Here is a 24,518-nt window from a genome sequence, read left to right as displayed (position 1 = left end):
CCCGGTTAATTCGCGTCCGCGGTCCTTTGCCAACTGCTGATGATGTGGGCTGCGACTGTGCAGCCCCGGTGCATACGACGCGCATACAACCCTCCGCGCGTTCTCTCTCCCCGCGCAATAGGCCGCGTAGCACGCGTGCACTCACAAAGGGATATTCACGTGGCAGAACGCGGACGTCTGGTCCACGGAAATGCACCACTCCGCACGGTCCGCTGAATGCATTTCTGTGATTGCCATCAGACGCGAGACCGCTGCTCGTCAGAATGGAACGTCGATTCGGGCCCTGACCCAGCTTATGTCGCCCGCCCTCTTCCGTTTCAAAGAGACGTCGTCGCGTCGCGCCGCCAGCTTTTCCGTACTTCCTTTTAGCTATAGTGATCGCGAGCAGACTGTTCGATCCAACCATCGCCGAGTTAGATCGGCGCGTTGGAAGCTCAATTTCAACCGGCAGAGACCGATCGAGTTATTCTTGCACCACTTCTCGACCCTGCCTTTGTCCGCGTCTACTGGCCGTAGAAGTAGATTCTTTCTGGTTTCTTTGGGCAAAAACTTCTCCTTTAAATTTAATTCCCGCAAATGTTCACTGTTATTATTCATATTTATACTACGGATCTCTCTATGGAGAATCGAAAAAGGCAGCTGTTTATATTAATAATTTCTTCACAGGCTGCAAACAGTACATCTCATCTTAAATTCTTTTCCTGTTTTAAATTTCATCTACTCATTTTTTTTTAATTGTACAGGGTGTATAAAAGGATCGGTGGACATTTGTAAGAGAAACTTACCGCAAAATTGTTTAAAACAAAGAAAATTGTTGTTAAAGTTTCTTTTTACATCAATACCTTCTACTAATTAAGAAGAGAAAAAGTTTGAAAGGAGCCACATGTCGCAAACAAATAGTTATTGGGATATAAGCTGTTAAAGTTCTTGCAAAATTTGATTATGTAGAATTATACGTATAAACAAAAGCCTACTACACAGTCCACCCGACCGTGCCGACGACAAAACATAATCGCGTGCGTGCCTCGAGACAAACGAAATTTAAAAAGACATTCGTTTCTGGGCCCATACCAAGTGATCGTCTCCCTGTCCATTCGAATCATAAATTTGAAGTTGCAAAATGTGAAAGAATACCTTATATCTATTGTTAATATACATAAGAATATTAATGCTGGGCTATAAAATACTAATTTCAAGTATAGGTACTTACAAATTCTTCCGAATCTTCTGTTCCTCCGTCGGATCAACAGGACACTTATTAGCTGAAGCACAAAACACCGCACTTCTACACAATCACTGGACACTGCACAACACACTTTCCGAAATCGTGACAGCGAACGGGAAGAAGGTACTCCGACCGCGGTCAAAGTCCTTCCGACACACCCCCGTCCAATTAACAAACGCAACATTTCCCCGCCTAAATCCACTCTTAACCCTTCATGAAAAACCGAGGTGACAACCGCAGTACTATTTTGACCGTGGTAGGAGTAACTTCTCCCCGTTCGCTGTCACAATTTCAGAAAGTGTGTTGTGTAGTGTCCAGTGATTGTGTAGAAGTGTGGTGTTTTGTATAAGACGTATTCGCGAAAATGGCAGTGTGTACTTGATCCGACGGAGGAACAGAAGATTCGGAAAGATTTGTAAGTACCTATACTTGACTTTAGTATTTTATAATGTAAGATTAATATTCTTATGTGTAACAATGGAGATAAGGTATTCTTTCATATTCTGCTACTTCAAGTATTCGAATAGGCAGGAGCACGATCACTTGCCCCGAAAAATATTTTTTATACGAATCTTTTTAACTCAAAATTATTTATATCAATCGTATTATTGTTAATAACTAAGCAGTTTTGCTAATTTTCAAATAATCGACGTTTCGGTCACTGATTTGCACCATTTTCAAGATTGAATTGAATTGCGTCTGTAAGAGAGAGAAAATAAAATAATTTTTTATTATTTAAATTATTTGTGTGAAAATTAGCAAAATTGCTTAGTTAATTTTTGTTTTTTTGTATTTAACGATCGAACCGTAGCGCCGATATCATTCAACAATTGTTAGAATCTTTTTAACATACTTCATTATTCAATTGTAGATTTGACTAAATCCAATTTTGTTATTACTGTAGAAGAATGTATATCAGTCGCGTTTAGCGCTCGGTTAGTTCAAAAATATATTAGAATGTCTATTACATTCACTGAAACATATTAGTAGAAAGTATAAAGAATCTATCAAGAAGACTTGGCAAACGGGCGGGAAAGATAGAAAATCGCAGTGACTAGTTCCAAAATTCTCATGAATCACTTCTTTTCGAACCTGGTTCACGGTCCCTGATTTATTAATGGGATTAAGGATATGTCGGTGCAACAAGTTCAGTTCCAATTTTAGACTCCGGTGTAATTCATCGAAGTCAACCCAATTCGGCTAGCTTAATACTCTCCGTTAGCCATTCTCGTGAAATGATACATCACGTCCCAATCGTGTCAATTACGCTGGTAACGATCGCGGAATCAGTCGCGCGTCCCCACTAATGCTGCGGTTACATAAAATACACTCGCAAGAGAATTTACAGATAATTTCGATCTACCGATAGCACACATTCGTAACGATTTCATACAATTTCGTTCCGACCTTCCAGGGAGACGATTTCAAACTATGTTCGATATCTAAATTTTTCTGTTTTTCTGGGAAATAAAAATTTTCAGTTTTAAGTGTAATGCTTACAAGTTCAAAGCTTCCTTGCTATTAAACTGTTATTAAATTTTACTTGTACCAATCTTTTGGATACTTGCTCATGCGCGTACATTAATAGATAAAATACAAAATTCTACAATGCATACATTTCCATCAAATTGTAAGTGTAAAGTTTACAAGTTCAAAGCTTCCTTGCTATTAAACTGCTATTATATTTTACATGTACCAATCTTTTGGATACTTGCTCATGCGCGTATATTAATCGATAAAATACAAAATTCTACAATGTATACATTTACATCACACAAATTTAATGAGGGCGCAGCTTGACTTTAACATATTTTCCAAATCATGCTCTCGATAAAACCGGCTTAAGTCGTTGAAGAGCGCGGAAATTTCTGAGTTGCCCGTGAAGTATCAACGAGACGATTAAACACGTGTTAATTGTACGAGCTGACGTCACCGATACGCAAGTATTCTCGACAAGAACCAGGTCGCAGCGATGAATTCAGTTCAGTATCAAAGCCAAACGTATCCGCTGAAACTGAGCCCCAAAGACTAATCGATAGCGATACGCTTTGGGTCAGAAGTTCGAAAAAAAAGTTAGGCTGGCCACAAAGTCACGTGCGGCGGCGATAGAATTTTTATTAATTAAAACGAACGGACGCGGACCAGGTGCATCGATCCGAGGAATGTTATTTATGCAGTTGCGGCCTATAAACATAGTATTAAAGCATCCGCACGGGCGCACGTGAAAGGTCAGTTGACGTCAATACCTGACGAGGAACGGGATGGGAAATCAGGTCAGTTTCCATGAAACCAAGGGCACGCGGTTACCAGTCAATAACAAAGTTGCACTTCCCCCGTAATGCGTGTACCTTTGAATCAGTGTCCCCGTGCTTTAATTAGAGGTCGGCTCGATCGGCCCGCGTGGCCGCCATTAAACGGCATGCAACCCTTATCCGAACGTTCCACACGCGAACCGGAAGCTTCCGTGCCCGCATACCAAATGAAAAATCTGATAGCGAACATGTTGTAGCCGATCATGTTAGATCGATGCGTACGCTCGAAATTTTCAACGAACCTTTCAACAACTGGATTATTATTAACACTAAACCTACCGATTATCAAAATTCACTAATGCGTATGATATTATAAAAATGACAAGATTAAATTTGTTTATATTTTGTGCGATTTTTACTATAATATACAGGGTGTCCCAGCTAACTTGACCACCTCGAATCACTTTGTTGTTTTTAAAAATACGTCAAATGTCTGAAGGACAAAGTTGAATGGTAAAATGGGGCTCATACCAACAAAATTTTTGTTTTTATGTAATTTTTTTTAGAGATATGAAGGTCACCTTCATTTTTTTAATGGAATGAGGTATTTTTTAATATTCTATTTAAATATTCTAAAATTCTAAAACACCATTCTATATTCTATTCTATAATATAGTATATTCTAAAACACCATTACTGTCGTACTAAGACGTTACACAAGTAGGTAAACGCCGACGTCTTACACTTAGTACGGCAGTAATGGTGTTTTAGAGTTATTTAAATTGAAATATCTCCTGAAGTACTAACTTTTCGACATATATGTATAGATCAGTACTTTTTTATAACGAATGTCCAGCTGCATCAACTGATGTATTAAAATATACCTTATTCCATTTAAAAAAATGATGGTGACCTTCATATCTCTAACAAAAATTACATAAAAACAAAAATTCTTTTGGTATCGTTTAATCCCCATTTTACCATTCAACTTTGTATACATTACTAAACTAAATTCTTCTAACTTTACAGAGAAATTGAAGTTGTTTGGTTCATTCATATAAAAGTTATTTTGATTTAAGGTGTATGGAATCAGTTATGCTCCTTACTGTATATACTGGAGTCAAAAAATGTATTCAATCAATTCCCATGAAAACACGTTTACAATCTGAATAATTGTCAAATAAAAAATCCAAATTGCATAATTTCACCCCTCGTGGTACGTTTAGTGTTAAATACACGATGACTCTTTAAATGAAATGAATTTTTTAGAATTGTGCCGATGTTTAAACCGATAAAATAATTTTCCAACGTTTTAGAGACCTTTTCATACGACGTAGTATTTCCCTGAAGATCGCCGAATAAATTCGTACAAGCAATTCTTTCGATGGTTATCAATTTTATACTTTTATATCTGAATAAATGAAAAATCCGAGATGGATTATTTTAGGAGACGGTTTTACTGTTAACGAGAAAGGGAGTGAAAAGGATTGAATATCAGCAGAAATGAATTCGGTATGATCGTACCGGGCGATGGCAGTCTGCGGCATCCATTTGACTGCATTGACAATTCGCCCTGTGTAGTTCGCCGAGGTGAGCTAGCCTGGGCGAAACTTTCGACGAGTAATCCGTTACGAAAGTTATCGAGTGTAACGTGCACGGAATTTCCGTAAATACGGATAATCGAGAAACGTGCCGGCTTTCTCCGTTTCCTTTTCTTCGGTGCGCCAGGATACTGTCAGTCCTCTCTATCTATGGATTCCATCGACCGACAGTCGGGATTTCGCAATAAAATCTGCACTGCTGGAACAACTTCGCAAACTTCAATAATTTACCAATTCTAATCTATCGCAATTTTTACGTCCTCTCGCGAAAATTATTTCACCGAATATTCAAAATACTGTATCTCTTTTCGCCGACGATTTTAGAGATTGGCCACGGTATTACATTTTACAACGTTATGTGCAAGCATTATACCACTTACATTGTTATTCTTCGGGGCAACCTCTCGAGAAACCGTCGTCGAAAGTATCGCGTGCGCCGGCGAAATAATGATTAAAAGAAATCGCGGGGTCCCGGGCCGAGTTCCGTGTTCCCCAGCTTTCAGGAACTCGTTTGAAGGTATCCGTTTCCGGGACGGTTGGGGTTTACAAGGGTGGGTAGCTCAATGGCGACGTAAATTACCCGAGTGGCGTCGCTTCAAAGCGTGGAAACGCGAGAATCACGGGGAGCATCGTGTATGGGGTGAACAGAGCACGTAGGTTGAAGGTAGAAGGGGCTGGAAGAGAAGCGGAAGAATCTGTTTCACCTTCGACCATGATGTCAAAGTCGGTGTCCGAGCGAAACAGCTTGTGAATAGCCGTTCATTCAACGTCGCAGAAAATACAGGAGAAATGGTCTCTCCGGGGCAAGCTTGCTCGCCGGATAGCCCGTGCGGGCAGCAATTGGTGTTTGGTTTGGATGACTACTCTCTATTTTACACTGCAACCATAACAGAATTCTGGGACTACCAAGAATTATCGAGAAAATTTATACCAAATTTGTTCACTTAAGGGTTAAAAAATGTGAGTGGGGATTGTTTGTGTTGTATGTGAGAGTTCAGAACGAATAGACAGAACGACTAGAGAGTTTAACTATGTTCTTCGTTATAATCATAAACGATGTTCTTCTTTATAATCATAAGCGATGTTTTTCGTTATAATCATAAGCGATGTTTATTAAATGCCATATACACAAGTATGGTTTTGCACCCACTTATTCGCCACAGAAAATCTTCTCGGCAAAGGGTTAAAATCGCAGAGAACGAGGTTCGCATCAGAAACCCTTATCGCGAGACTGGAGACATTTTTGCGAACGATTCTGTTCGCGATAAGACCGATCAGTGTTTCATTAATCATCCTCGAAACGAGAGAAGACCCGACGCGAGACAAGTTGGCTCAGGCAAGGCGGATCAGCAAACGTTATTACCGAGGATTTTATCGGTCCCCGAACCTAATCAACGGCGATAATCGAAACATCGTTCGGGAGATGGGGTAAGAGGCCCGGCTCCCCGAAGAACACGGAGAGGAGAATCGGGTCAGGACGGCCGGGGATGAGAGACGCCATTACAACGCAGCTCTGGGGAAACCGGGTTGAATCTGTTTGCGCTGAGGGTAGCGGTCTATGCCGGTGGGAATTGGCGGATCAAGTCGTATCCAGGCCTGGCAGGATTAAAATCGCGGAAACCTCTGACCGCCAGGAAGAACGGCCAACCGGTGTTACCATCGACGATTCTTGTTATCCCAGGTATCTGTCCTAGGAATTAGCGAGACCGTTTCGCAGTGCAAACTCGGCGACCCTGCCGCGGATGCATCGTCCTCCTGTTTTCTGTTTGGAGAGAGGTTATAGTCTCCGATCTCTCGAGTTTCCAAAACACGATCGGATATTGTAGTTCAACCGCATTTTATATTTGCGAACACTGGTAAGCTGGACTGTGGATCTTCGGGCGAAATAAATATTGTCTACGTTAATTGTAAAACGTGAAAGATGAACAGAAAGATTTTAGCTTCAAACAGACAATTTTTGGAAAATCAAAAGTTCAATGTGCTGATGCTTTTCGTGGCCATTGCGACCTACGTTTCGAACCATTACAAGATGAACACATTTTTGAGATTAAAACCGACACGCTTTCAATTCTCAAATCGACACAACAGCTAGCAAACACGAAATACGAACAAATTCTCAGCCAGCCACGAAATTTCTTCGGGTTCGACCGGTCCATTCACCGTCGTTCGCCTCTCGTTCGCAAAATTCTTACATTCACCTTGTCCTTCTCCGTCGCGGCGCATTAAAACGAGAGAGAGAGAGAGAGAGCGAGAGAGTGCGAGCAAAAGTCACCGGGGACAAGATTGAAAAACTTCTGGGGCTCTCGCAGCTGTTTGACTTATTCCGTAAAAACAGCGAGCCTGGGTCGTTACAAGAGCGAAATGCTGTTAATAAAGTTGTGCGCCGGGCCGAGGTGGAAACATGTTCCTCCGTTCTCCAATATTTTCCGCGACTGTAACTGCCACCTATCGACCTATTCCGCTGAAAAGGTTGCCGAGCATATTATGGCAGTCGAGACACGAGGTGAAGGAACAAGCTTCCCTCTCGGAAGGACGGGGGAGAAAAAAAAATAGTCCAGCGTGGAAAACGTACGAACGATACTAAACACAGAGGAACGAGGGCGAGTTTATGCAATTACGTAGAGAACGCAATTCCGTTATCGTCGATCTCGATCCCGATCGACCGACCTTTCACGTTTCGGTTGTTACGTATCGAAAAGTTCCCGGTGTCGCTGCAATATCCGAAAACGACGCTTATTGCCGAGGATTCAGGATCGGGACGTGCAAACTCACCCCTCGCTATTAGACGCCCGGGAAAGAATGAACGCGCGAGCGAAACTGATTCCACAAACAACAAGCGACAAAATGAAACGGCGAATTTCTCTATCGAGCCCGGATTATTCGAATTCACAATTCACTCGCGGCCAGTTCCTTTCGCCTCCACCACGCTGCACAAAAGCTGTCGCAACGTTAGAAGCTGAAATACTTCCGAAATTGTCTGATCATTTCACAGATGATGCAATTTCTTTGCATATTTTTAGAAATTGAATCGAATACACTACTGGGGGCAAAATGTGTGACTTTCCAAAATCTAATAACTAGACAGCGGATTTTTATGCATTTATGACAGAAATGAGTAGGTGTAATTTAAAACAGTAAAAACATTTGAAGAATTTAAAAGTACTATTACATTATTTTCAACCTATTAAACATATTAAGAAAGAAAATAAGTTTCTATTTCATCCCAGTTCGTTGCAATCCAGGAAGAATATTTTTATTTTGCATAAAGGTCCGCTGTCTACTAATAACATTAGCTTCTCGTAGAACAAGTAGAACTGCACGATGCGAAGATGTAAACGAAAGTTTTGCACAGCAAGTTAATTAATATCTTATATTAATACAAACTAGGGTATATTTAAGCATTTCTAGTAACCATCGACTCTTTTCTCATCGAATCGGAATGGTATATTCTGAAGATGATGGAAACGTAACCTTGTGGTGGGGAATTTTCCCCATTGGGCGATGGTATAAAGGAAAACACATGGCGGCGGTCCTCTTATTCGAAGGATAACACCGCTCTCCTTTTCTACGAAAACTTCCAAGCCCAAGGAAGAAGGGAGAGCAACCAAGTCTAGCAACCAAGGGCTTCTGGAAATGCTCGCGAAAATAACGTTTTCGAAACGCGCGGCCGGGACAAGTGGCTCGAGCAATCCTGTTACGCTGCGGGATGATTCGGGGAATTTGTGAAAATACGTTCGCCTCTGAGGATCTCCGATTCATTTTCTGCTCTCGATCCCTGGAACCTTCGCCTCGAAACCACGGGGAACGTGTCTGAGGTGATTTATTCTCCCGTTGGTGATCAATTAACGATCTTACGGAAACCAAACAACGTGAACAGTTCACTGAAATTGTGGGAATTTATACAAACCGGTCCCCATAAATTTTTTTTCATTCGCTGAAATAATGATAAAAGAACTTGTGTTCAATCAATGACATGAAGAGTTGTGACCTGGTGATCCAGGGTGTTTGAAAGTGATCAGAAGGATCCCAACAAAGATGATACTGATGCCCACCCTTCTATAATTCACAATTTCCAACGGTGTTGATGTGAAATAATGATAAAAGAACCTATGTTCAATCAATAACACGAAGAGTTGTGACCTGGTGATCCAGGGTGTTTGAAAGTGATCAGAAGGATCCCAACAAAGATGATAATGATGCCCACCCTTCTCTAATTCACAGTTCCCAACGGTGTTGATGCGATGGGTTAGAATGTCCACCGGATGCCCGCTGGGGGTCGCCAGAAACGATAGACGTAGAAACGTTCCGGTGTCATGAGTAGTTGAGATTCCTTGTTAAGAAGCGCCTGAACTCTGCACTGTGGCTTTCGCGGTTCCTAACCGGTTTCAGCGTTTCGCATAGTTTCTTCCCCCCTTTCCACTTTAGCCGTGAATTGCCGCACCATCTCTCAAATCCAAACTCGCCGGATACGTCCGCTCCGGCAAAGATCCGCCCCTGATATATCATGTTTCGAACAAACATCACGGGAGCTTTCCAATAACCTCGGACAATCTAAATTTTAAAGCGCTACCCAATACTGCTCGTGTTACCTGTAGATGCACAGTCAACCCCCAAATAATAAACCTAGTCGGCAGAATTTTTAGGTTAGGTGAATTTGTAGTATTTTTCAATGTATTGAGTTGGCAGATAAGTTCGTTCGTTTTTGTACAGTGGAATAAATCACAAAAACCGAACGAACTTATTTGCCACAACCCAATATTATTCTAGAGTAAAATTATTAAGTTCTGTCAGAGCGACATTTTCAAAAATTCATTTCTGAAGCTAACGCTGGCGTTCGGTAATAATGCCAACGGCGGCGTTAATAGTGTGTTAACACGGAGTAACGGCGGTTGGATCCCATTGTCATAATTGTGATGTAATCCTGGGGGATTAAGAATTTAAAGCGTGCTCGCGTTTCTCGGGCGCGATGAAACTGCGGGGGTATGTCTGCGTAAACGCCGGGCGAAGTGAACGACCGGAAGGTGGCGACTGTCGCCCTCCTTTAGCCCGTGAAAACTACTTTCACTGACGCGGGCTAAATAACAACGCTTCGCGAGCGGAAATTCTTTGAAATAACAGATGAAAGATAGCGGGCGTAGCGGCCTCGAGTACGTTTAATCCACGGATATCCTTTGTACCAGCGTGTTATACCGAAAAAAACTTTTCTCTGTTCAAGCGAAGTCCTTCTTGTCTCCTAGACACTATTCTCCCCGGAGAACACTAATCTCCGAGTAAAATTATCTTTGAAATGATAGAATGACAGTATTCCTGAATTTGGGACACCTTTTACTGTGAACTGTTAAATTCAGTCAATTATTCTTTTGTGTCGCTGCTTCTCGGTGTTGAAATAGCTAATAGCAATTTTTCTTACTTAATGAAATGTTTTTTGTTACTTTTCTTTAAGAATAAGCCAAACAGAGCACGTCTCTTACTAGAATTATTAAATCGTGCTATACCCTGCTGTTACGTTTTTGTCATTTATTCTGTTTATTCTGTTTATTCTGACCATCAGACTTTTTGGACACTGAAAAATGTATAGCACGTCCTCTTTCTACAGATAGTAGTTCGGACATAGTTTGTGTTACTCTTTTTCATAAATAAGTAATTATTATACAATATCTACGCAATACATCTCGACGTTGGTTTTAAGGATATTTATGAATATGTAAATGGTTTCCCAGTTACTACACTCCTCAAATGAATTAAGGGATCACCTCTTCGAACCCAAAAAACTGCTACTAGTTTATATGATCATAACTCCGGCCAAAATTGTTGTAATGATATCGTTAAACGATGGTTTGAAAGCGTGAAACCTCTAGTTTCGGATGCTCTGTGTCAAATTGTTGCTATGTTGGTTTTTTACAAAGTTATAGCGGACACTCTGCCGATTCGATTGAGTACTCCAGAAACTCGCTGCGACAATTTTTGACCTATGGCAGCCGTGTTTGAACTCCAAATGATATAATGTTAACGCGATTTATCAAAAAAATTTGTTTCTCTCCGTGTGATGTTATAAAGTTGCACAAAATTTTTGTTAACCGTCAATGTTGTCTTTATCTTGCTATAACTTTGTAAAAAACCAACATAGCAACAATTTGAAACAGAGCATCCAAAACTAGAGGTTTCACGCTTTCAAACCATTGTTTAACGATATCGATACAGCAATTTTAGCCGGAGTTATGGTCGTGTAAACTAGTAGCAATTTTTCGGGTTGGCAGAGGTGATCCCTTAATTCTTTACTTTCACTTTCAGAATCTGGCTGTCAGAGTTGTCAGTCTCGCTACATAATCGATCTTCCAAAAATTACAGCGCCTGTATATTGACTATAGCTGTTGAGCTGATACGATACTTTTCGAGTTTGCACGGGCAAACGAGACAGTATTAGCGACTTTTCAACGGTACAGCGAATTTTTTATCGGTTCAGTAACAGGTGTCTCGTAAGTAGCGTTTTGCATTCCGGGTGCGGGAAATGATAGATCGCCGGGTAATTCGATGCCAGTGTCCCATGCAAAAGGGTGTAGGTGGAACAACGGTGAAGCGGGGGTGGTTAGTGGGCAGATGTAGAGAGTGGGTATGAAACCGGGCGGGATTTCCGTGGAAAAACGGACCGGCGGAAAAAAAATTGCGAAACCCGGTTCGCCAACTACGCGCGGGTTATGTATTCTGCCGCGAATCAAAGGGAAAAGGGATTTCTTTCCACTGACGAAGTCAATTTTACCGGGGAATGGTCGCTTTGATGGCTAGATAAGTTTTATTCAACTCTATACCCAATAGGCAACCATAACCACCGTTGGACCTCCGGTGCTCGAGATTAATATTTATTCGACTGCAACACGACGGACTAAAATCTACCAAATTGTGAATTGTCCATTTCACTTCGAATACTGTCTGGAACTTCTAAAATGCAATATTCGAGTCAATTTTTTTTGTTTGGTTTTTCACTCATTCTTGTGAATGCATAAAAATAAGTACTTAAAATTAGAAAATGACAAAATATCGATATATTTATCCCCAGTATTGGATATATCGCCAACTGAATGTAAGAACTAGGTAACTTACAATTTCTTACTTTAGAGAAATTGATGAAACAGTATTTTATGGTTTTAAGATTATGGTAGGGAGATCGTTATTTTAAACATAATGCCAATATCTGCTTATATTTCTTTATTTTAAGTGGAACAATACATGAAAAAACATCATTTTGGATTTTAAAAAATGTTAAAAAAGCCCATTTATAACATAAATAGAAGTCTGTATTTATTTTTTATCTACTTTGTACACTGCTCACTAGATGTCGTAGATTACTTTGATAGGTTGCCCAGTTTTTACATTAAATTCTACTTGATTTCTTCTTTAATACGAAGTAGATAACTCAAAATGTCCAAAGTTACCTAGTTCTTACATTCAGGCGGCGATATGTATTTAGACATCTCAGAAAAATATACAATAGAATATTACAAGTAATTCTCTGCAGTAGAGACTCTGCAACTAAAATCGCAAATTTCGCGAATTAAATAGTACAACATTGATTTTTGCAGTGATACTGGAACTTGCAGAAAGGACAGTAATGTCCGAGTTTGATTTCTTCTTTGGGGACAGGCGGTGGCGTTAAACTCGAATTATTCAAGGCGCGTTAATTCCGCGTGGTCGACGCGACGCGACGGAAATCGAAACTGTGATGTTTTTAATTTATGCAACAGCGCCCCGCGCGTGAATTAGACGGTTCGTTGGCCGCGGATTGGCGCAAATTAAATAAAACCGTGCACACAAACACGAGGGGCTGTATTCTGTCTGGGGGGAAAGCGCGCGCGATCGTGCGGCGAATGGAAAAAAAAGTCCGCCGCCTGGGGCAATCTCTCTCCGCTCCTCGTTTCCGACGGAAACGTTATGAGCCATCGATTTCATAAACATGTTCCCCTCTGCCGCGTACGCGTCACATCGACGCCGCGTATAACGCGAAAAACACACCACGATATTCATAATCTGCACGTTCGACCGCTTCCACGTCCGTTTGAAAAATTGATCCGCTCTGCTAGACAGTGTGGCCCAAATGCTGGCTGTCGCTCGTTAGTTCCAAAAGAAAATAATTTAACCAATGATTGACAACTAATTTCTTAAACCCTTGATCCGTAAAGCAATTTCTATTTGACTTCTATGTTTTGCAATTGACGAAGACAATTTTCATTTTCTGTAAAAATATGTAAATTTTTTTAAAGTGTTCTTTTATCATTCGTTAGTCCGCTCAGTTGAAACTGCTCTCATAATATTGACTAAATAAGCACAACTTGGTCTCGTCTCTTCTCCATGTGTTCTTTATTTTCCAGTTCTGCATTTGTCGAACTCGATTTAATAAACTCTATTTTAGTGCAGTGAATAAGAGTATTTTTAGATTGAAGTACTCCTGTAGATTGAAGTACCAAAAAACATTCGTCGGAAACAGACTACCCTGAGGAACGTATTTTATCGCAGTAAGTTAAAACGACAGACGCTCAATAAGAACGAGAAAATCTGGATTAAAAGTTCTGTAAAATTAAATGTAGACGGAAGATCGTGTCTCGCATCAAAAAAAGCTTGCATTTCACTTCCCGTGTGTAAGTAAATTTCCATTGGAGAAAGGAGCACAGTAGATTACGCAAATATGCATAAGTTGCATCGTGAAGCAATTGCTGAACACGAGTCAATCAGAATTTCATTTTTCTGTCAAGTGCTTGAATATGTTATGATCCATTTATTAAAATAGCTCCGAGATGAACATTACTTTCTGCAAAACAATACGATGCACGGATTTAAAAACAAATGAAAAATAATCTACACTTTCCAAATTCCAATGTACAAGTTGAACTCATTATTCGAATTAATTTTATATTTATTCCGTGGCTGCTAATCGCCAGTAAATAGACCGGATTAGATCAATTTATCCTAAAATAATGAAATAAGAGGATAATAAGTAAAAGCAGTAAATTCGTTTCGTTAAGCAAGTTCTACTAATTAGCAGCCTCGCCCTATGAATTCCCGAAACCGGTCTCGCCTAAAACGCAACGTTTTAGTCCGTCCGGCGTTAATGCGCGGCTAATGCAGAAGTAATAACAATACGGGGGAAAGTTTTAATGGAACCGTTGATCATTGCCTCATTCATAACCCCGTGTAGGACTTACCATTAATTCGCGTCTCGCGTTCGCAATTGCAGAGCGCGCGAGGAAAGAAACGCAACCCGTTGTGTAATTGCAACGGGGAACAGCGCCAGTGTTGATCTAACTAAATTACAGTCGGCGCACCGTGTTAATTAATTACCATTAGCACCGTAGCTAATCAGCTTCGTTAGAGCGCGGGAAAGTGACGGGGAACTTTGACGTTCCCGTTGTTGAAAATCGACCAGCTTTCGGCAGCGAACATATTTTTCGCAGATTTCTTCACCGCGAGTATCAAGTGGGGGACGAGTTCGTATCGAAGGAACACAAATCGAACAAAGTCGATTTGCAAAACTTCTTTCCCTTAAGGATTCGAAAACCAATAATCGAACAGAGGGGAGCAACAATCGACAGAACCGGATTCGATTGTAATCCTCGCGTGTACGTTGAATGGAATAACAATAGTTCGTGCGAAACAGCTCGTCCGCGATTACTATTTACATCAATCGGAGAAGTTTTAACTTCGTCTATGGGGCGAAGTTGGGCGCGGCCGAGTAGCAGCATAGTTCTCCCCCACGAATCTGAAACTTCTCATCCTGTTAGGATCTATCGGTGGATAATTTGATTGAATCTTGAGAGAATTCGATAGTCCGCTAATGGGATTAAAACTGCAGATTTGTCCAATCCGTCTTCCAACTTCGAGCACAATATTCTCCGTCCTCCGATGAAATTGACTCGAAATCTGACATGGTCTCGACGATATCCACCCGATTTCTCCGTCCCGTCTCCCTCCCCCTCTCCCCCCTCCCTCTCTAATGACCGAAAACTCTGGGAATTTATTATATTAGGTCGTTTAGGCGAGTGGGCTCCGCGGAATAAACTTAAAACTAATAACCGGAAACTGGTCTCTTAATACCGGAAATCATTGGCGGAATCCGCTTCTTCGATCGATGTAATACCCTAAGTAGCTGGAAGACAATTTTATGGAATATGGGGGAGGGACCGAGAAAGTCGCTCGAGAAATTTCAGGAGATGAGTGAATTGAATAAATAAACTTCCGAGTGAAAATCTCCGGAAAAATTGTATTATTATCTAACGCGTATGAAGATGTTTCACCAAACATACAATGGAAAAAGGTACATTACCGTTGTAACTATCATAATGTACATGTTAATTTGCTCGTTGAACCAGCTGCTATTACAAACTCGAATAATTCAGATGAATTCTCCGTTCAACTGTCTTTGAGTTCGACGATTCCTTTTAAACCGAACCGAGTGAAAAAATGACGAGATTCGAGAACGAGACACTCGGTTTCCCTCAGCTTTGGTCAATTTACATTCTAGAACGTGCACTCGATGGGAAACGAGGTACATTCTGAATGCTGGCAAAAACGTACAATCGATATGCCCTCGAGTCATGCCCGATCTGATTACGAAGCTGTTAATTACATCGATAATTAGCTGCCATCGATTCAGTCCAGTTTGTTGATTCGTCTGCGTTGGGATGCCGGTAATCAAATACCTAAAGACGCAAACGAGAGATAAATCGATTCGGCTGTTGGCTGAATAAAAATTCCTTTCTTCGATTATCGTAATTAATATTATAATTTAGAATATCACAGTTCCCGTGTGTCAGGCTCGACGAAATTAAGAAAACGCTGGCCGGCCAGCGCGAGTGACCAGCTCAAAGCTGTAGTCCTCTCGCGAAATAACGTTTTTCTTAGATCGTACAGTTCCCGCGTTCTTAGATCGAGTATTTACTATAATATTTCTTGATCAGAGCGCATCATAAAATTAGAATTGAAAAATCGGACATTTCATACGCTTCTCGTCGAGTCCATCGAAAAGCTGGAAGTCAATTCGCGGAGTGACCCGAGCGTTGTTCATTCGTACAATGTCGCAGAAAAGTGTGAAAAAAAGCAGAAAAGCCGGCGTGCACCAACAGCGGTGAACTTTCCCGGCGTTCGATTCTTCGTTTTGCATCCGGCTTATTAAATTCGAATAACGAAATTATCGAGTGGAGAATGATCAAGCGCTGCGGAAACGGAACGATGCTTTTGAAACGTAATGGAGCCCGCGCAAGTAACGCCGCGGGAGCACGTATCGTTCCAATTAAATAATTCCCGGGGAAATTACAGGCAATCCGCAAATTACACGTGGAAACAAAGACCACCCATCCCGCTCTCTTGTGTTCAATACAACGGCTGTGAACGTGCCACGGTTGTTCCGTTCCACGAGGTTGGAAAACCGGGCGACATGAATAAACACGAATGTGCTGTGCGGCGGCGGCCCGGCGAAAGAGAGATAGAGAGAGAGAGAGAGAGAGAGAGAGAGCGAGGGAACGGACATCTTAAAATATCAATAACGATTCGACCTAATTGGCTAATGATCTGCCACGACGAAATCTGCGCCTTTGCTTTCTACCCGTCCCTTGTGGAAATCCGTTTGCGTTTTCCGCGGCGAGGCGCGGCGAGGCATGCCTCGTTTAACAGCTTACGGATAACTAAAACGGAAATAATGGGCGAAACACTCGAGGCCGTTACGAGGCAACCCGTCGAACGATATAATCCTGACATTATTGCGACCGTGTTTCATTACCGTAATGGTAAATCGACCTTGAATATATTCTGTCACGTATAACTGTAATATATTGTTTAACACAAACGAAACGCCGCGCCGAGTCAAATGAACTGGAAAGGAGAACGCGAATTAACCGTCGTCGTTTCCCTTTACCTGGACTCCTCATCCCACCCGTTTATTATGGCAAAGAGCTCTTGATCATTCGCCCCACGGCTGTGCAAATTTTTATTGGCGAGTTTCGAGAATAGCTCTTCCTTTGTGTCAGTTACTTGCCAGTTGAGTTCACCAGAAACAATAATTTCATGCCCTGTCTTCATTGTTAAAATGTTTCATCAAATACAATGTACCTTCTTCCAGGAAAAATTCTTTGTTTTGCGGGTTTTCGGGGTTGAAACTTTCACGGCATATTAATCCTTGCCTTTGCGAGATCGTAAATCTCTCAAAATCCACCTAATAGACGGCCTACGTAGTCGAACGGACCGTTTCAGAAGATAATCCTCGCCTTTGATTGCAGCCCTGCGAGAAGCCGAGCGATATCCGTGCGGAGCAGTGTGCGGCGTACGACGACGTACCCTATAGCGGGCAACTGCTCAAATGGTATCCGCATTATGACCCGACGAGACCATGCGCTTTGATCTGCCGTGGCGAGCAGTCCTTGGAGAACACCGGGAGCCGGCTGAAACAGGAAACGTCCGCGGAGAAGATGCTTCCGCGAGACGCCACCGAGGCTTTGCAGCTCGACAGCGACGAGACTATCGTCGTTCAGCTCGCTGACAAAGTGGAAGACGGCACCAAGTGCTACACCGATGGCACCGATGTGTGCATCGCCGGCCAATGCATGGTGAGCACCTTTCACTTTTCATTCGACTCTGAAGGGATCAACCCTTTCGGAGCTTTCAGGAGCTCCGAAAAAGTTCCTCCCTTCGATTGGAGTCAATTCCATGATCTGGTGACTCCGTACACACGATGTCCCAAAAATGTTGAAAGAGACGATTCCTTGAGTCATTTCAGGTCACTTTTTCCTTTGCAATATTGTTCTCCGCGGCTTTGTTAACCCCTTGCCGTACAATTTTCTTTACAGTTGAAATTTATAACTAAAGACAGTGGTGATTTAAATTATCTGAAAAACTACCAAATTAGTAACAAATGAACTATTAATTTTATTTTGAGACAACAAAATTTAAAGAATCAATTAGAATGATTACAAAAAATATATTTATTACGATAATTATCAGTAGGAATAATTTTTTACTGAATTTTAGTGTAAATTTCATCTCGATGTCTCTTATGGTTGAAGAGTTATTTAAGTCAAAATTTAAAAAAAATGAGTTTATCAGTTATTTCACATAACATTATTTTAAACTAAATTAATTCAATGTAATTTTTACGATATTGTCAAATATGAACCACTGGATAGTGCTTGTTATTTCAACATTATACGGAATTCATTTAGTGTTAATATCCTTTTCCTTTAAATGTATCTCGAAACAAGAAGTATATGACATAGACCACTTTCATAATTATGGGTACATTTGTGTGTTAGTACAGTGGTAGAGAGAATTTCGACATTATTCGTTTCGCAATATGCAAGGTACCGGCTGTAACATCCATCTGGTGCGTTGGCAACAATAGTACTTTGTTTAGAATCTATCGGATGTCTTGATAACAATAGTACATTGTTTAACATCCATCAGATACCTTAATAGCAATCACACGTTGGTTAACGCGTTAGCTGTCGGGTGAATTTCGTGTTTCACACAAATTTTGCTTTGTTCATCCATATAAACGATCAAAGTAATTAATAATTATTATGAGTTACTAGTCAATGAAGTTTGTATCTTACACTATAATGTCGTTCGATCGAGAACAAATTTGGTAACAATTGTTTTTAAACAACTCAACAACGCCGGTCACTTAACGTCCATATAGAGTGCCTTAGTGGCAATACTGCGTTGTTTAAAATTTATTGAATGCCGTGATAACCGATCGTTTACAAACGAACAGAACTCGAAACATTTTTATATTGTGCTCAAATATCGACCGATTCCCGAAACGACCGGACAGATTTGTTTCCAGTTAACGAACGCGACAAAAAGTCGGGGCGGCGTCATTTGTTTATGAAAGCCCAGTTGTCTGAAAACGAACGGATGTCATTGTTTTCGTTCGTTTCCGCACGGCCGGTCGTTACGAAATTATACGGAGCCCACCTCGCACGCACGGATACATGATTTGCTCACTGTAAATTTAATCAAGCATAATAAGCGTGACTATCGGGGTTGTTCGTTATTGTTAATCAATCTGAAGATTACAGCGCGCTTCAATTAATATGAAACGAAATTTCATTTGGTCAAAGTAAATTGCGTGCGAGTTTTAATGGAGAAACGAGCGGGATCGATGCGAATTTTCATTCACCGAGTTGCATCATCGGGAAATGTTTGCGATTCGCTTTGTACCTTGCGCAACGATAAAAGTGTCCAAGAACTGTCAAACAGATAGTAAAGATTTTCAACGACAGAAGTTGAACTCATTTCTCGTTCGGTAATTATCATTTCCGCTCGATCATTTTAATAGAAATTCCTCGGAACTTGTCGATGCGAACGGAAGTTCATTGAAAAATTGATTTTATCAACAATTGTCAGTAATAAATCACCACAAATAATTCGATAAACGACGAAGAAAATTTGCTAGCACACTTTCGAAAATGTTTGTTTTAACAATCTGGACCAACGTGTCGATATGTATTCGAAATCAGTGGAATAAATATTTCATTAAACAACATAATCCGTCATCAAACATTTGCAAAGTACACACTGGTCCATTTTTCCTTTTTCAGTCTGAAGCCACATTTGTCTTTATTTTCCTTTTCACGTGGTGTCTCGATTAATCTGTGTAATCGACAGTGCTCGAAGCAGCATGCTCGGTTAAATGCGACTCGGAAATCGGCCACGCCGCTTGTAAAACACAAGATTGGATGGGAGGAGGTTTTGGCAGGCCGAAACTCGCGAACTTTCGTACGAGCTACAAAATATGGCGTATCGCTAGCGATACTGACGCGGCGCAAAAATTACGCTCTCCCCAGAGATGAACGTTCCAGGGGCTCGTCGGCGCCGGTTTCCTTCGGATCGGGTGAACTATGATTCACTTAACAAATTAGATTCCCGGATGGATCGAATTTTTAACTCGCCAATCGCAGATCGCGCTACTATTCACGGTCGAACGTTGATTGTGCTCGGTTCCGGCATTGAATTTCCAAATCTGAATCAGCGGTTCCATATTCTTTCTTTAATCTTTAAATCTATATTTGGACACCGGAGTATTTTCAATTTATCTTCTTGTTGATAAATGGCAAAATCTACACAGATTTCCACTCACTTCTAACAAAAACTCTAAACCTAATAAAATCTATTACGAACTTGTCTAATATGATATGAATCGCAAAATTAAAATTACTTTCATTTTCTACGCGGATTTCCGAGAGTGCTCTAATTAGGGATGTAGGTCGTCCGCTGATCAGACATATAAAGTGATCATTGCGCGCGGCGTGTCAGCCAATTCCAGAAACAACCGGGTCAATTACCGGACCAATTTCGACCCGTTAATTCCGGAGACACAGCCGAATCGCGGCAACGCGTCCGACGGACGGACTTGTGAAAAATGCCGGGAACAAGAGAATGTCGGAAAAAATATTTTCATCGAGCTCTCCCTCCGTCTCTCTCGATTTCCCGTTGAGTTTCCGGGCCGGGTCCTCCCCTTGCAAGTTTCATCGCGCCGTTAATATGCGATTAACACGCGAAACGGACGTGTGATTCGACTGTTTTTTTCTGAAACGAGACTGTGTTTGCTCTCTGCCATGTCCGCGGAATTTATACGAAATGAACCCCGGACCGTTGCAAATAAAACGGAACTGGCGAAACTGGTTCTTCGCCGGCGGAAAATATGCTTTTTAAAGCCTGCTTTCCAAACTTCATCCGAAACGTGCCGGATGTTTTATAACGAATGAAGCTTGTATAGACGCTCGAAAGAATTGTTAACAGCCGTATGTTTTCCCGTGATGTGATAAAATAATATCCCTGGAACCTCCTTCGTTCTCCTTTCTATCGTTCGATTCTTCCGACCAGGTAAACTGATGGTTTTTTGATGGAATTCATATTATTATTTTCAAGGTTTTGTGATTGTTAAACTTTAATTCAATTCGATATTCGCTTTAACGTAATATTTAACTTTATCTCGACTCGCGTGATTTTGAAAAGGGACGATTGTTAGCAACAGAAAAGAATACAAACTGGAAAACATTAATACTAAATATTGTACTACAGTCTAATTATATTGTATAAATTAAAATCATATTTCTGTTACTGTGCAAGATACGATCGAAGTTGTTAAACGAGTTCGTCGCGTGGTCTTTTAATCAATGCAGCCAAAAATAACATTAAAAGTAGATACCCGCTGAAAATTTAAACGCATCTCCGAATTAATAAACTAATTAGGTTAAACGTTTTCCATATTGAATGTATTTCGATTCTCCACGGGAATTCGCTCAAGTCGATTCCTCGGCACTTCTCGATTACATTGAAGAGGAATTTCTGGATCGATTACAGCAGGCTAATTACTTAAAAGTGGGAGGAGAAGACCTTTAAATATGCGATCGTGCCCGAGCTGCCTGATTCAGTTCAGAATTAAGACGCAATCGCTGCATCTCTTGTCGGAACGTGGTCAGAAGAAACTTTTCGGGACCGGAAACTCGAGATTTTCTCAGGTGGGGCATATCCCATTTTCCATCTCTCTCTCTCGTCATCTGTCCACACGTCTAAACTTATTTGTAACTTTTGGTTTCCGCCGCGATTGTGCGCGACCGCGTTTTTCCTCGGCCAGAGAAAATGCGAGCTAACGAGGCGTCGTCCGGTCGTCTTCCGCCAATATTTGCACTGGGTGCGTCGAGACGCTCGCACTTCTTCTCCATTAAGTTAATTCGATCTTACAGGCGACTTCGAGATGCCGCATCGATTAGTCTCGGTAGATAATAACAATTCAATGCTGCTGGCCTTCATATAAAAAGTGACCGTTAACTTTGATCGTTTAATATCACTTAACAGTTGTTTGTAAAGAACACTGTCGAATAAATTTCAACTTTTTTTATGTTTCTCATATATTGTTGGGTGGATCTCATAGCGTTCTTTTCGCAGATTCCGAGTCTGCCCTTAATTTTTCTCCTACACGCACAGCTTTACACCAATTTTTGAGGATATTTTTTAATTTATCTCAAAAATAAGGGTACAGGGTTTTTTTTGTTTCATAGTTGCAAACTTAAAAGGGTTATTTTTTGAGATAAATTGAAAAATATCCTCAAAAATTGTTACAAAAGTGGCGTCTCTCCGTCTTTAACAAAACATGTTTAAACAATCATGATATATTAGTATTCGGTATCACTGGATTCGGGAAAGTCTGTAGAATCTTTTGCTGTAAAGAACAAGTCAATATCTTTTATAATAACATCACAATATTTGTTTAAAGTTGAAAAATACGTTTTTTTTTAAAGTCATGTTTCTCAAAAACTGTGCGTGTAGGAGAAAAATTAAGGGCAGATTCACCCAACAGTATATTGGAAACAATTTTGGTGTCGGACAGTGTAATCAATGAATTCACGAAGAAAGGGTTACAAATTAGTTCGTATTTGATTCGATCACCTGCTATATTTTGGATGATAAATACCACCTCCCAACCGATTAATTATTCTACTCTTAAGCGTTGTTGATACGTCACGTTCAATTTTATACAAGATAAATTGAAATTTCTTCTCGGAAGGAAGGAATACTCGAAGAAAACGCGTTCTTCCAGTCACAAAAGGAATGCATAATGGGGAAGATTGTATAATTCAGGTGTCCACTGATTACTTTGCCGGGGCGAGCAAACAAATATACCGGAAGACGCCGGAGCGCCAAGCGATTCGCGTTACATCCGGCGAAACAAACGACGGGGAGGGCACCTCGCTAAGCGAAACAATTGGAGGAATTTCACGGAGGGGAAGACAAACTCTAACGAGTTGTGATGGCACAAAAGCGTCGCGCACTTATCGAGCGTGTCCAAAGCGAAAGGAGAGCTTGTGTGCCCGCGCCGCGCCCGCCGCGCTTTAATAATGCAAAACCAGTTTGCGTTCACCGGAGTCCCGGTTAGTGCTTAATTACGTGGACTCGTCCTGCTGATTAGATATTGTCCTTCCAACTTCGTCGCCACTGTCGCCGCTATTAAATCTCGTTAATTATTTCTTGACACCCCTCACGGATGCTGCCCCTGAACTCGTCACCATATTTGTCCCATTTCTATCCCCCGCCCCTGCGTCCCGGCAACGTCTTACCCGAAACTCTTTGAATTTAGTGAATGTCATAATAGGATGTCAATTTTCTAATTATGTGTGCGATGAGGAAACTCGCCCGGGGAATTTGATCGATTTGAAATCGTTTGCCGAGCGATTAAGGCTAATGGATTTTTATCCGTTATTTATCAATTTAGCCCTTTGCACTCGACTCTCCCCTCTAAGAGGACATAAAGCTAACAATTACGGTACTTACAGAATCTAAAGTGGTCGTTCCATAAAATTTTTATGAATAAATAAACGCATTCGAGTTGCCGAGTGCGAAAAGTTAGATTTGTATTCGAGCGGACCTTTCATCGATCAAAAGGGTGGTGTGAAGGGAATTGCTTCGAAAAATCGGCGTTATCTGTCGCAAACTATTTCGCACGGTTGAAAAATTCATCGAGATTTCCTAGAGTAGGAGGATCTCAGCAGGCCGCAGAATTTTTAGATCCTGTCGGTGGACAAATGGAGAAAGGGACATACTGTGTGGCGCACGTATGCACACACACGGACACGGGTTACCCTCTGTCCATAGCGTGCGCGCGCGCTTACACTCGCGCTAGCAAACAAAACGGGAGAGAGACACAATACGGGCGTTCGGGATTAGGTTTACTTTGCCCCGAGAAGTGGAAACCTGCAGCGGGAGCCCCGTAATTGAAGGATAGAACTATCGAAGCAACCGGTTATTTCTCTAGGTAAACAGGCGAAGAGAAACGGGCAGCCGGTCGGGCGTGCAAAATGAAATATCGCGGAACTTAACGGCGCCGATCCCCTGTTCTTGCAATCCCGGCTGTCCTCGGCTCGATTCGTACAAATAATACCTTTACATCCCGAGAATGCGGACGTTCCCTGTGCGCCGGAGAAACCGTACCCGGAAATCGTTCGCCTGGAAACGGGACGATGGGGAATTCGCGAAGAAATTAACATCGTCCACGCCGTTAATCCTTTCGACCGCGGAATCTCACTTTTAGACCGCTGCAAAAAGTGTGTTGGCAACAACCCTGACGATTAAATAAAACTGAAATCCATTTATTGGCACGAAATGTTACCCACAAGGGAAGGACCCCAAGTGTCCGACTTCGATTTTGATCATTTTTTGTGAAACGATGGTATATGGATCCCTAATGATACATATCTGCAAAATATTAGGTGTAGTTACTCAATAGTTTTAAAGATATAAACAATTCAACTTTCAAGTTTTCGAAGTTCCATTAACCGTGAAAGCAGGTTGCGTGGAAGTTCGATTGTTTATATCTTTAAAACTATTGAGTAACTACACCAAATATTTTGCAGACATCATTAGGGACCTATATACCATCATCTCACAAAAGATTATCAAACT

General features: G+C 41.2%; 1 protein-coding gene across 4 annotated transcripts in view; it reads left to right on the top strand.

The window, feature by feature from the left end:
* Nolo (ADAMTS-like no long nerve cord) overlaps nucleotides 1–24,518 on the top strand; it is a 295,981-nt gene that overhangs the window by 222,850 nt on the left and 48,613 nt on the right. For all 4 annotated transcript variants that reach the window (XM_076423268.1, XM_076423270.1, XM_076423269.1 and 1 more), the window contains exon 6: nucleotides 17,339–17,665. In XM_076423268.1, coding sequence (XP_076279383.1) covers nucleotides 17,339–17,665 — 327 coding nt within the window. The remainder of the gene's footprint in view (nucleotides 1–17,338; nucleotides 17,666–24,518) is intronic.

Source organism: Lasioglossum baleicum, chromosome 5 (genome assembly GCF_051020765.1).
Source record: "Lasioglossum baleicum chromosome 5, iyLasBale1, whole genome shotgun sequence".
Taxonomy (NCBI): domain Eukaryota; kingdom Metazoa; phylum Arthropoda; class Insecta; order Hymenoptera; family Halictidae; genus Lasioglossum; species Lasioglossum baleicum.
This window is presented reverse-complemented; position numbering and strand designations above follow the sequence as displayed.